At 39.6% G+C, this 12,932-nt stretch overlaps 1 protein-coding gene across 1 annotated transcript in view; it reads right to left on the minus strand.

Moving 5' to 3' along the window:
* The window catches only part of LOC137625828 (ribosome quality control complex subunit NEMF-like), a 162,861-nt gene that overhangs the window by 26,912 nt on the left and 123,017 nt on the right, over positions 1-12,932 (minus strand). Inside the window, exons 16-18 of the mRNA XM_068356715.1 lie at positions 5,474-5,625; positions 2,702-2,892; positions 566-775 (exon numbers count right to left, since the gene is read on the minus strand). Of these exons, the coding sequence (XP_068212816.1) occupies positions 566-775; positions 2,702-2,892; positions 5,474-5,625 (553 nt within the window). The remainder of the gene's footprint in view (positions 1-565; positions 776-2,701; positions 2,893-5,473; positions 5,626-12,932) is intronic.

Consider the following 12,932-nt stretch of genomic DNA (forward strand, 5'->3'; position numbering starts at 1 on the left):
TGACTAGACAGAAAGCAAAATAATATTACATAACATTTTAAAAATAGTAGTGTGACAGTTGTGGAAAAGGTATAAGAGTGGAATTGGCTTAGGATATGTGAATTGGGATATGTAGCCAAGCATGAGGGCCTATATGAGGCCCTTCAGTGGCCCTAATTGCACAATGAAATAAAAGTTAGAAGTTGGACAGGACTAAAGGAAGTGTGAATAGAGGTAAAGTGCTAAGGACTGAAGGAACACTAACTGCATTACAAAATTATAGGGAGTAAGAGGTGCATAGGTTAACTAATCTTTGTATACCTATATGAAGTAAGAGGTGCATGGGTTAACTATTCCATGTACTTTTCAATAGTTGTCAAAATATTTACCTTGAGTGAGAGCTTTTCTATGTGCAAAATATACAAGAGAATGTGGAAAGAGAGAGGGAGAGTAGAGAACTGTGTTAAGAAAGATGGGGAGGTCTTGGAGGAGATAGTGCATTTAAAAGCAAAGGTTGGTAGCAGTAAAAAATCCAATAACTTTCTGAGGTAAATTAGGAAACTAAGAAACCTCACTAGATTATTACCTTTTCAGTTTCTTCCTCTTCTTCCTCATCTTTATCAGCTTCCTGCTTAATCTGTGGAGTATCTAAATCCGTAGTATCTGTTTTAGGCTGAGTGGTTGGTTTTTGGATGTTGCCTTTAGCATTGGACTGCTGTTTCCCTCTTGGTTCACTATCCGTGCTTTTCTTGCCACTCTTACTACCTTTCTTGTTATCTTTACTGGTGCCTGCAGACTGTGAAAAATACAAATAAAAGTCTTGTAGTAATATAATGTACTAGCTAAGCAATGGGAATATGCAAATTGATCCTCGAATATAGAAATACAAAAAATTCTTGTAAAGCTCTCCATCAGAAACTAAATGTTCAAAAGTATAAACATTCACATTCAAGTAAATTTTATTAAACAAAATAGCTATCACTTGAAAAAGATCATATAAAAATTAAAAGCAATAGTCAGATGATACAGACTAATACAGTTATGGTGATATAAAGTAAGTTAACAAATCATGTGGTCTAAGATTGTTCTCACATTTTTGGCATAAATAAGTAATCTTTTTATAAACATTTATCTACAACAAATTAAAGGTTATTATATCATACATGAAACTTTATTTTACAAAAATCCAGTAATGAACTAAATTAGTCTAACAATTTACATTAAAAAATGAGTAGAGTACTGTAATGTTAAATATTGGTAGCAAAGCATGACTTAACTACATACCGTACCTAGTACAGGATGGTACAGTCTGGGAAGATCTAAATACAATGGATGATCTGAATTATGAAAAATCTTATGCAACATGAATAAAGAAATAACTGAATAGTGGTGCCAGAGATTAATATTAAGATCAGGAATAAGGAATTTAAAAGACAGTCAGTTTTAATCCAACAAAATAGATGAGTGTACGTGTCATTTGAATGATTTAATAGGTACTTTTCAAGTACAGCATATATACGTCAATGAACAACCGATTCAAATAATTAAATCTGTTTTGCTTGTATTTCAACTTTCATACAATATGGTAACCAATTGCCATAGTTGTTACAAAGGACATGAAGTAGAATATGACTGATATATTATTACATTACTGTATACCCTTTTCAGTTTATGAAATGGTAAACTAAATTGCACAAAATTTACCTAAAGAATGGCAAGAAAATTTCAATAATTTCCTAAGCTTTGTAATCAAGCACCATGAAGGTAGACTAAAATTATCATGCATCAGTAACAAGGATGAAACACCTCTAAACTTTAATATGATATTAAAATCAAGTGTAAATGCATTGGTTGGTTCATTGGAATTGATGTCATATATGGAGAAAATATAATATAGATTAAAATCAGTTTTATGTCATTTATTTTAATTTCTAAGCATAAATTAAGTTAAATAAATCTTGTAACAGTAGCATCTTTACATTACCAAACACTAGCCTATAGTCTTACACAGATGGTTTCATATTTAGCAGTTGCCTTATACTACACATGTGAGGTAATTAAAATTTTCCTATACATAATATAATGTATGTATTTGCATGCAGTGTCATGTACCATACATGAAATCCAACACTACGAAAATAGATTTACCGTGATGCAGGAGCACATCCCGTTGTAACCCTTAATAACCTAAGTAACTTTCCAAGGAATGATATAAAGAATAAACTAGACTGAAATGATCAGTCAACCTGTGTGAATATTGTTCTTGACCTATTACATATCAGGAAGCAATTAATTGATTGAAAACTTAAATAAGTTGAAAATTGTTATACAAAAACTTTGACAGGAATGAAAATAATTAAAGGGATAATAAATCAAAATCTAATGTAAACACAGGGTAGAGGGAAATTAAAGGATAAATTAAATGTAATGAGAGGGTAGAGGGAAGATGGATGGATAATTTATATTACAATACAGTTATTTAGGTTGTTGGGCAACCATGAAAAATCAGCCATCAGTTTAGTGACGAGTCATTTTCCTGGTGCACCAATTTTTTTTTCAATCTTCACTTTTCACTGTGGTCTATTACCTAATCCAAGCGAACTTCGAGCAATGACTTACCAAAGAAAAATCCAAAGAATAGATGTTTATGAATAGTTCTAAGATGAAGTATTACTTATCCCTTAGATAGTAAAATGCAACCATATTTTTTCACCACCCTCACCTGCAACAACTGCATCCTCATTTCCCTTTCTTCTTCGTCTTGGTCACGATATTTTTTCATTTTCTTCATCTTTCCTTTTTGGCCTCTCTTCAAAGCAACGGTGCCCTTGGATGCATCTTCATTCATCTGTTCCTTTTGCAGATTTTGCTTGTCCTCTTTGTTTTCCTGATTCTGTTTATTTTTTACCTTTCCTGTTTAGTAAGAGGAAGAACATTACTACTATTCATACTGGAATATAAGAGGAATGATATTACTTGTATTCATACTGGACCAGTGTGTTGAAGGTGCATAACAATTTTAGCTAAAAATATTCAATGAAAATACAGTACACTATATAAAATCAAACAAACATTACAAAAACAGTTCTCTCTGTTTACTGAATTCTTACCAAATATTTGCTTTTCTCATATTCATAAAACATTTTAACTCAATAATGAACCTTTAGGTTATTCTTATGGCCGATCTTACTGCTTTTTTTTTTTTTAGAGTACATTTTAACTAATATATTGCAACTCTTTCAAAATTCAATTTGAAATGAAGATTCTGACAAAAGCATAATTTCCAAAACAAAATTTATTAATCAAATTCATATGATAAAATAATTTGTCATTACTTTGAAGTGTGAGATTCTCAACAATAAAATATAAGACAGCAATTTATATCTAACTATTCAATAATACCAGTATAATGCCAAATTCTGATGCTGCAGTCACCAGACTGTAGGGACCTGAAACCAGTGCCATTTATATTAATCATAATTTCTTTAATTGTGTGCAATACCACAACAAAAAGAAACCACTATGAGTGGGGAGGCAGATGGGAGACCAATGAATTTAAGGTAAGTACCGTAATTAATTTACCTATAGATTCTTTTTACTTGATTAATCTCAACAGAATTATTTTGCCGACCACCACATCAACCTGGATGGAAGGATAGCGGTAATTCAAAACTGTTCATTCGTAATATAATAAGTAGTCAAAAAGTTTTACCTGTTACAAACATTCTAACGTCAGAACTTGCTATTATTAGGGAATGTGACAAACCTGTGTCTTCTCAGTAAGTGTGAGAGAAAAATATACTCTAGTATGGTCTGTTCAAATAAGACCCGAAAGAACCATCATGCAATCCAGGAAGAGCTACTGTATCTTTAATCCAGTAACTGCAACCACATGGTAACTACGTACATTCTCCAAAAGTCAAAAACCTTAAAATTTAAATGGAGAAATTTGATGTACTGAAATTATGGGACACAATTGGAATATCAGGTAAACTGAAGGAAATTTCTGAATAAAATGATTTTTAGTTTTCAGCTCTTACCCATTTCTAAATGAGGTTTCTGTTTCCTATCAGAGCTTTCAAACTCATGGCCTCAGTTGAAAACATCCCTTGAAAAAGGGGATAAGTGGTAATGTTCTCTGAAAAAGGTAGAAGAAAGAAAGGTTGTCTTCAAACACTTTCCTATCAGCCCTCTACTCTTCCATCTGTGTATCTGGCTCTCTCAACTGTTTCTCCCACTTGCCATTGTTATATAAGGTTACTTTATCCTACCTTATATATCCCTGTTCATGATCCTTTTATAAATATGAATGTTATTTCTTTGCATTGCATAGCCAAATCACTGTAGCATTCTTTTCTGAACATTCTTTAATACTTTCATTAGTTTTACTGTTTACCTTATAAAATAATTTCCAACCCTATCTCTTTTCGTGCCTCTACACATCCATCACAGTTGTTAATAAATATCAACATTAGATTACTCATTACAGAAACCATAATTACCCTTCAATATTACCCATTTACAATAAACTTGGCTTAGTTCTGAAGATGAATGTAATACTGCATAACCTAAACACTTGAAATATTTCAAAACATCCCGACTTGTCTAAACCACTTCGAGTATGGGAAAATACAGTCTGAAGGGTTGGAAGTAGCGGAGCCAGAGAAACATCACAAACTAATGCCTATTTGTTTTTGTCGTTTACCTTTCCTACGTCGGACTTTGTTTCTGGTATACACATACGCAGTACAACATTTACACTTTGTGCTTCAGCAGAACCAATCTGACTTTCAGGCTACTAAATGACAGTATATATATAATTCTTATGACAGAATCTGCTAAATAATTTGCCTCAATAGTTTTTTCTGAATACAGTATTCCTCTGTTCCTTGAATTCTTTATGAATGAAAAACATCCCATTCTCTAAAATTGACTGCTTTGCTTGCTTGATCACTAAATTTAAAAAAATATTTATCCAATATCTGAATGTTCTTCAAAAGACAGAAACTCCATATCTAATTCATAGCCTTTTGAAAAACAATTTACTTTCCTGAATGTAATGTAAATGTCTGAAAATTTTTAAACCTGATTTAACTTGATGTCTATAAACTATTTTGCTAAGTAGAGTTAATCAAAACTTCTTTTGTTATAGGTATCTCAAGAGAGGAAGTGATACATATTCTGCTAAAGACATGATAAGTCATGGGTAGGAACTAAACCCTTACCATGATGTGATGTCTCATAAGGTGGTACAACACTAACATTTAGCTGTATGCCCCACACGTTCCTTAGAATACTGTACCTAATGACTCAACCAAGTTAAAAGAGATAGGCATGCAATTATTTATAAACATCTTATTTTCTAATTTATCATCATCATTTCCTCCTACGTCTATTGATGCAAAGGGCATCGGTTCGACTTCACCAGTTGTCACTATCTTGAGCTTTCTATTAATACCACTACAAAGGAAGAAAATCTGACTGCTGTACATACCTTTGCTCTGTTTACTTTCTTTGTTTTTAGTTTTGCTTAGTAGGACAGGCTGATTATCCCCAAGAAACACAATACTTTCTCCTTCATCTACACCCTCTGAATGTTGAGAATGCTGTGATGTAACTGATACTGTACGGGGACGCAATGCAAACCTGTAAGTCAAATAAACTTGATAAATAAACATATCTATACTTTTTTAAATGTTCATATGTATTAATTTAAATCTTATTTTCCCAACAAATATACAAGTAAATTATTTCTTTCTATATTTTGTCACACTCCACAGAGGGAAGAAATTTTGATATAGAAAAAAATGGTTTTGACAAAGGAAACACCTTTTCTTGGGGAGGTGCTGTCTGAAAATTTACACAGTAACAGGGAATCTGATAAGACTGTCCTAGCCTTTCAAAGGGAAGTATTTGGAAACCAAACAGCACAATAACACCAAACCAGTGAATAATGTCTCTCATTTAACGGTAAATCTTGATAATTTATTATAAATAAACAATAAAGAAGATAATTTCTGAGATTAGGACATCCCTTGAGAAGAAAAAAGATAAAATTGCATAACCATGAAGAATAACAAGAAATTTACTATAAGTAGCTGGAGAATCAGTCACTGAAAAGCTGAGCAGCATCTAGAAATACAATACAGGAAGAGTTTCGGAAAAAAATAGTGAGATTACTACGAAAGTACAGTTGAAGATAATGGAAAAGAGGTTGAGAAAAACTAAAATTTTACAATCCGTAAATTTTGCCTTGCTTCAAACAAAATCTATCATGAGATTAGTAACCTTTCATAGAAAAACATACTAATGGAAGTGTTTATATCATATTTATAAATTATGACGTCATAAAATGTTATTTTCATTAGTAAAATAAATTTTTGAATATACTTACCCGATAATCATGTAGCTGTCAACTCTGTTGCCGACAGAAATCTACGGTCGGGATACGCCAGCGATCGCTATACAGGTGGGGGTGTACACAACAGCGCCATCTGTGGTCAGGTACTCCAGTACTTCTTGTCAACACCACCTCAATTTTTTCCTCGGTCCACTGGTTCTCTATGGGGAGGAAGGGTGGGTCAATTAAATCATGATTATCGGGTAAGTATATTCAAAAATTTATTTTACTAATGAAAATAACATTTTTCAATATTAATCTTACCCGATAATCATGTAGCTGATTCACACCCAGGGTGGTGGGTGGAGACCAGCATACATGTTAACAAAGAAGCTAAGTATCCCGTATTTTATTTTATTAGTTATTCAAAAATAACATAAAATAAATAAGTACCTGGTAAGGAAGACGACTTGAACCATTACTCTGCCTTTATTAAGTACGTCTTCCTTACTGAGCGTAGCGGTCCTCTTAGGAGGCTGAACGACTCTTAGGTGCTGAAGTATAAAGGGCTGCAACCCATACTAAAGGACCTCATCACAACCTTTAACCTCGGCGCTTCTCAAGAAAGAATTGACCACCCGCCAAATCAACAAGGATGTGGAAGGCTTCTTAGCCGACCGTACAACCCATAACAAGTATTCAAGAGAAAGGTTAAAAAGGTTATGGGATTATGGGAATGTAGTGGCTGAGCCCCCGCCTACTACTGCATTCGTTGCTACGAATGGTCCCAGGGAGTAGCAGTTCTCGTAAAGAGACTGGACATCTTTGAGATAGAATGATGCGAACACTGACTTGCTTCTCCAATAGGTTGCATCCATAACACTGCAGAGAACGGTTCTGTTTGAAGGCCACTAAAGTAGCCACAGCTCTCACTTCATGTGTCCTTACCTTCAGCAAAGCAAGGTCTTCTTCCTTCAGATGAGAATATGCTTCCCTAATCAGGAGCCTGAATTAGTAAGAAACTGAGTTCTTAGACCTTGGAAGAGAAGGCTTCTTGATAGAACACCATAAGGCTTCTGATTGTCCTCGTAAAGGTTATGACCTTTTTAGATAGTACCTAAGAGCTCTAACTGGGCAAAGTACTCTCTCCAGTTCGTTCCCCACCAAGTTGGACAGGCTTGGGATCTCGAACGACTTAGGCCAAGGACGTGAAGGAAGCTCGTTTTAGCAAAAAACCGAGCTGCAAGGAACATGTAGCCGTTTCAGATGTGAAAACTATATTCCTGCTGAAGGCGTGGATCTCACTTACTCTTTTAGCTGTTGTCAAGCACACGAGGAAAAGAGTTTTTAATGTGAGGTCCTTAAAAGAGTCTGATTGGAGAGGTTCAAATCTTGATGACATAAGGAACCTTAGGACCACGTCTAGATTCCAGCCTGGAGTGGACAACCGACGTTCCTTTGAGGTCTCAAAAGACCTAAGGAGGTCCTGTAGATCTTTGTTGGTGGAAAGATCCAAGCCTCTGTGGCGGAAAACCGCTGCCAACATACTTCTGTAACCCTTGATCGTAGGAGCTGAAAGGGATCTTACGTTCCTTAGATGTAACAGGAAGTCAGCAATCTGGGTTACAGTGGTACTGGTTGAGGAAACTGCATTGGCCTTGTACCAGCTTCGGAAGACTTCCCCTTTAGACTGATAGACTCTGAGAGTGGATGTCCTCCTTGCTCTGGCAATCGCTCTGGCTGCCTCCTTCGAAAAGCCCCTAGCTCTTGAGAGTCTTTCGAAAGTCTGAAGGCAGTCAGACGAAGAGCGTGGAGGTTTGGGTGTACCTTCTTTACGTGAGGTAGACGTAGAAGGTCCACTCCTAGAGGAAGAGTCCTGGGAATGTCGACCAGCCATTGCAGTACCTCTATGAACCATTCTCTCGCGGGCCAGAGCGGAGCCAACCAACGTCAGCCGTGTCCCTTTGCGAGAGGCGAACTTCTGAAGTACCCTGTTGACAATCTTGAACGGCGGGAATGCATACAGGTCAAGATGGGACCAATCCAGCAGAAAAGCATCCACGTGAACTGCTGCTGGGTCTGGAATCGGAGAACAATACAACGGGAGCCTCTAGGTTATCGAGGTAGCGAACAGATCTATGGTTGGATGACCCCACAGGGCCCAAAGTCTGCTGCAAACATTCTTGTGAAGGGTCCACTCTGTCGATCTAGAAAAACTTCCACGAATGAGTCCCTCCCTGCTTGGAGATGTAAGCCAAGGCTGTGGTGTTGTCAGAGTCCACCTCCACCACCTTGTTAAGCTGGAGGGACTTGAAGTTTATCAAGGCCAGATGAACCGCCAACAGCTCCTTGCAATTGATGTGAAGTGTCCTTTGCTCCTGATTCCATGTTCCCGAGCATTCCTGTCCGTCCAAAGTCGCACCCCAGCCCGTGTCTGATGCGTCAGAGAAGAGACGGCGGTCGGGTTTCTGAACAGCCAAAGGTAGACTTCCTTGAGAAGAAAGCTGTTCTTTCACCACGTGAGAGTAGACCTCCTCTCTTCGGAAACAGGAACTGAGACCGTCTCTAGCGTCATGTCCTTTCTCCAGTGAGCAGCTAGATGATACTGAAGGGGGCGGAGGTGGCGTCTCCCTAACTCGATGAACAGGGCCAGCGATGAAAGTGTCCCTGTTAGACTCATCCACTACCTGACTGAGCATCGGTTCCTTCTCAGCATGCTCTGGATGCATTCTAGGGCTTGGTAGATCCTTGGGGCCGACGGAAAAGCCCGAAAAGCTCGACTCTGATGATCCATACCCAGGTAGACAATGGTCTGGGATGGGACGAGCTGGGACTCCTCAAAATTGACCAGGAGGCCCAGTTCCTTGGTCAGATCCATAGTCCATCTGAGAATCTCCAGACAGCGACGACTTGTGGGAGCTCTTAAAAGCCAGTCGTCTGACGGAGCCGGACACAAGATCATGGTACTGCTGCACAGTCTGTGAACTGTCAACCATGGGGAAGCGAGGAAGTACAGCGACAACCCGAAACTGTCTAGACTGTCTGGGTCGTACAGACAACTCCTTATCAGGTTGTTCCAAGTGACACACTGACTCCGTAAACAAAAAATCCTCTAACAAGGACTAAGCTTGGACTGCATGTCTTGCAACAAAGCTCAAGGTCTATAGGAGCAGGTGTGGTAACAGACGGGGTTAGCGACTGAAGTGGAACCATTACCCTCCCTGGAAGCATGTTATGCTTAAATAAAAGTCCATAGGAGGCTAAGTAGCTAAAGGCTCCTCTCCAAATGACAGAGTCCTCAAGGGAATATCAGAAGGAGGGAGAATAGCACTTTCTCATCTACAGGAACCATATCCGAGAAAAGCTAAGTTCTCTCAGTGAGGGTTTCACTGGTGCAAAAGCAGCAGACCAGAAGGCAACGTTATGAAACTGCTTGACAGTCTTGTGAGTTGGCAACAACCAAAGATGTGTGACTGAGGAGCATGCGGTAAGGTATGCAGAGCATGCTGAATGCAGAGCATGCTGTATGTAGAGCATGCTGTAAGGTAAGCAGAGCATGTTGCATGGCGTGCGGCTTATGCTGCATGGGATGAGGCTCATGCTGCATGGGATGAGGCTCATGCTGCATGGTATGAGGCTCATGCTGCATGGGATGAGGCTCATGCTGCAAGGGATGAGGCTCATGCCGCATGCGTTGAGGAGGATGCCGCATAGTATGAGGCTCCTGCCTCATGGGAGAGCCGGTTGCCGCATAGCATGAGGCTCCTGCCTCATGGTTTGAGGAGGGTGCCGCATAGCATGAGGCTCCTGCCTCATGGGTTGAGGAGGATGCCGCATAGCATGAGGCTCCTGCCTCATGGGTTGAGGAGGATGCCGCATAGCATGAGGCTCCCGCCTCATGGGTAGAGGAGGTTGCCGCATAGCATGAGGCTCCTGCCTCATGGGTTGAGGAGGATGCCGCATAGCATGAGGCTCCTCATAGCATGAGGTCCCTGCCTCATGGGTTGAGGAGGATGTCGCATAGCATGAGGCTCCTGCCTCATGGGTTGAGGAGGATGCCGCATAGCATGAGGCTCCTCATAGCATGAGGTTCCTGCCTCAAGAGTTGCGTCTGCTTCAAGGGTTGAGGAGGTAGCTGCGCAGAGAGAGGCTCTTGCCTCAAGAGTTGAGGCGGTTGCCGCATAGCATGAGGCTGTTGCCTCAAGGATGGTGGAGGTTGCCGCAACGCATGAGGCTGCTGCCTCAAGGATGGAGGAGGTTGCCGCAACGCATGAGGCTCCTGCCTCATGGGTAGAGGAGGTTGCTGCAAAGCATGAGGCTCCTGCCTCAAGGGTTGAGGAGGTTGCCGCATAGCAAGAGGCTCCTGCCTCAAGGAAAGTGGAGGTTGCTGCATAGCGCTGGTACCTGGCAACTCCCAATGCGGCAGCTCACGCATGGAGGCAGGAGGAGCCTCAACATCATACGTCTGGCAGGGTGGACTGCGCAGAGGTGGAGGAGCGCTTGCAGGAGGAGGTGTGCTAACCTTCTCTGCCCGAAACTCCTGCATCAAAACCGCAAGCTGAGACTGCATTGTCTGCAGCATAGACCACTAGGGTCTATGAAAGACAACAACAAACGGAGCTACTGTCCGTTGAGACTGAGGGTCTAAAACAGCTGGTGCGGCAACAGACGGAGTTACTGCCTGTTGCGGTACCACCTTGCCTCTCTGGGAGGTGTGCAGTTGTCGTACTGCAGCAAGTCCGAACTGACCCAGTGTTAATGTCTACACCTAGGAGTTGGACTTGCGCGGAAGGGACCGACTTGCACTTAAAAGCTGCAAGATTTGGTCCATGGTTTCTGCGAGAAACCTCTTCCGCAGACGAGGAATAAATGGGCTCTCTCGTCTTTGTGTGGGTGGGGTGATCACGTCGGCTACGTGAGTTGGTTACACCCGAAACCACGGAGGGAAACGTCTGTTCGTCGATCAAGGCCTGATGAACCCATAAGTCCTTCGACGTTACTTCTCCCCTGGGCTTGGGAGCTTGTAAGAGGTCCCAGACTAGGCGAACAACTGGCACGAACAGACGAACCCTCGAACGCAACACTGTAACACTTTGCGCTTATCACTTTATCACTTTTGATTTTCTGTTTGCACTTATTTCACTGAACTCGAAACTTTAAGTGGTTTGTACCTGAAACACGCAGTTCTATCCTTCATTAAAAGTTAGTAATTGCGAAAACAGTATTACAATGTAACAGAAAAACATAATGAAAGATAAATAATTCAGTGGCTGGAAAAGAGACTAAACACTAGATCAAATAAACTACGTTTAAAATCTCTCACCGCATAAAGCCTGGGAACAAGAATAAAACTCTAGAAACGTTTACCTTCTTCCCCGAAAGAGACTAGGGAGAAGAGCAAAAACGATAACAACGTTACCCGCTTGAACGAAACGTTTACCCTCCTCTCTCTCCCTCCGTCTCTATCACTCTCTCTCTCTCTTTTGACTTAGAACCTGAGAGATGAGCCCAATTATATATATCGTTAAAACATATTATTGTTAAAGGAAAAAAACTGAAAGATTTCCCAAATAAAAAGTTCCTTTATTAGAATTAAAACCATTTAAGCTAAGAAAGAATGAACAAAACTCTAGAATCGGTTTACTCTTACTGCAACGTGAAACCGTGAACTCTCTCTCTATCGTAACGATAGAGCGCAAGTTGAACGTTCTGAACGTCAACAACTGCAGAGAAAAAACAAAACATTAGTTCAACTTTGAAAACAGTACGAGACTATCAAAGAAAATCTTTCAAAAACATTAAAATAGCATAAAATGTTAACAGGTAAAAACGAAATGACGGGCTCAATGTTAATTAACTTCGGTTCCAAGAAAAGACCGCCTACTATTAGGAAAGGTCGCATATAAACAAAACATAAAAATTAATTTTAATAAGTTTATAATAAAAGGAAGTTAATCGAAGAGGCCTATAAAAGGCGGAGAGATATAAAATAAATCTATAACTTTGTTAAGCAAAATTAAGAAAGAGAGTCTATACTCTCTTCGACACCAACACTTCCGTCTAAGGGAAGGGTCGGCCATTAAAAAGTGAAAGAGAGTTCATACTCTCTTCGTCACCAAAATTAAATCAAATTAATTCCAAAAAACTTGCTAAGCTAATGATAAAGCTTCCTGAATAGCGAAGGCTAAACTCTAGAGCAAATACATCACCAAATCGTGAACAATAACTTCAGAATCAACAGCGTATCCATGTAGGTCTAGCCGGAGGCACGACAGAGGAAAAATTGAGGTGGTGTTGACAAGAAGTACTGGAGTACCTGACCACAGATGGCGCTGTTGTGTACACCCCCACCTGTATAGCGATCGCTGGCGTATCCCGACCGTAGATTTCTGTCGGCAACAGAGTTGACAGCTACATGATTATCGGGTAAGATTAATATTGAAAAATAAATTATATATAATATAACTTTGTATTAAACATGAGTACCTAGACAAGTAATTATAACATACGCATATCACGAAGGCCGTGGGTACCAGAAAGATTCATTCGCTTTGCTCTTTTTCACTTGTGTTTGTATTTTCTATTCTGAATAACTTTGCTATGGTACATTATA

This window comes from Palaemon carinicauda, chromosome 33 (genome assembly GCF_036898095.1).
Source record: "Palaemon carinicauda isolate YSFRI2023 chromosome 33, ASM3689809v2, whole genome shotgun sequence".
NCBI lineage: Eukaryota > Metazoa > Arthropoda > Malacostraca > Decapoda > Palaemonidae > Palaemon > Palaemon carinicauda.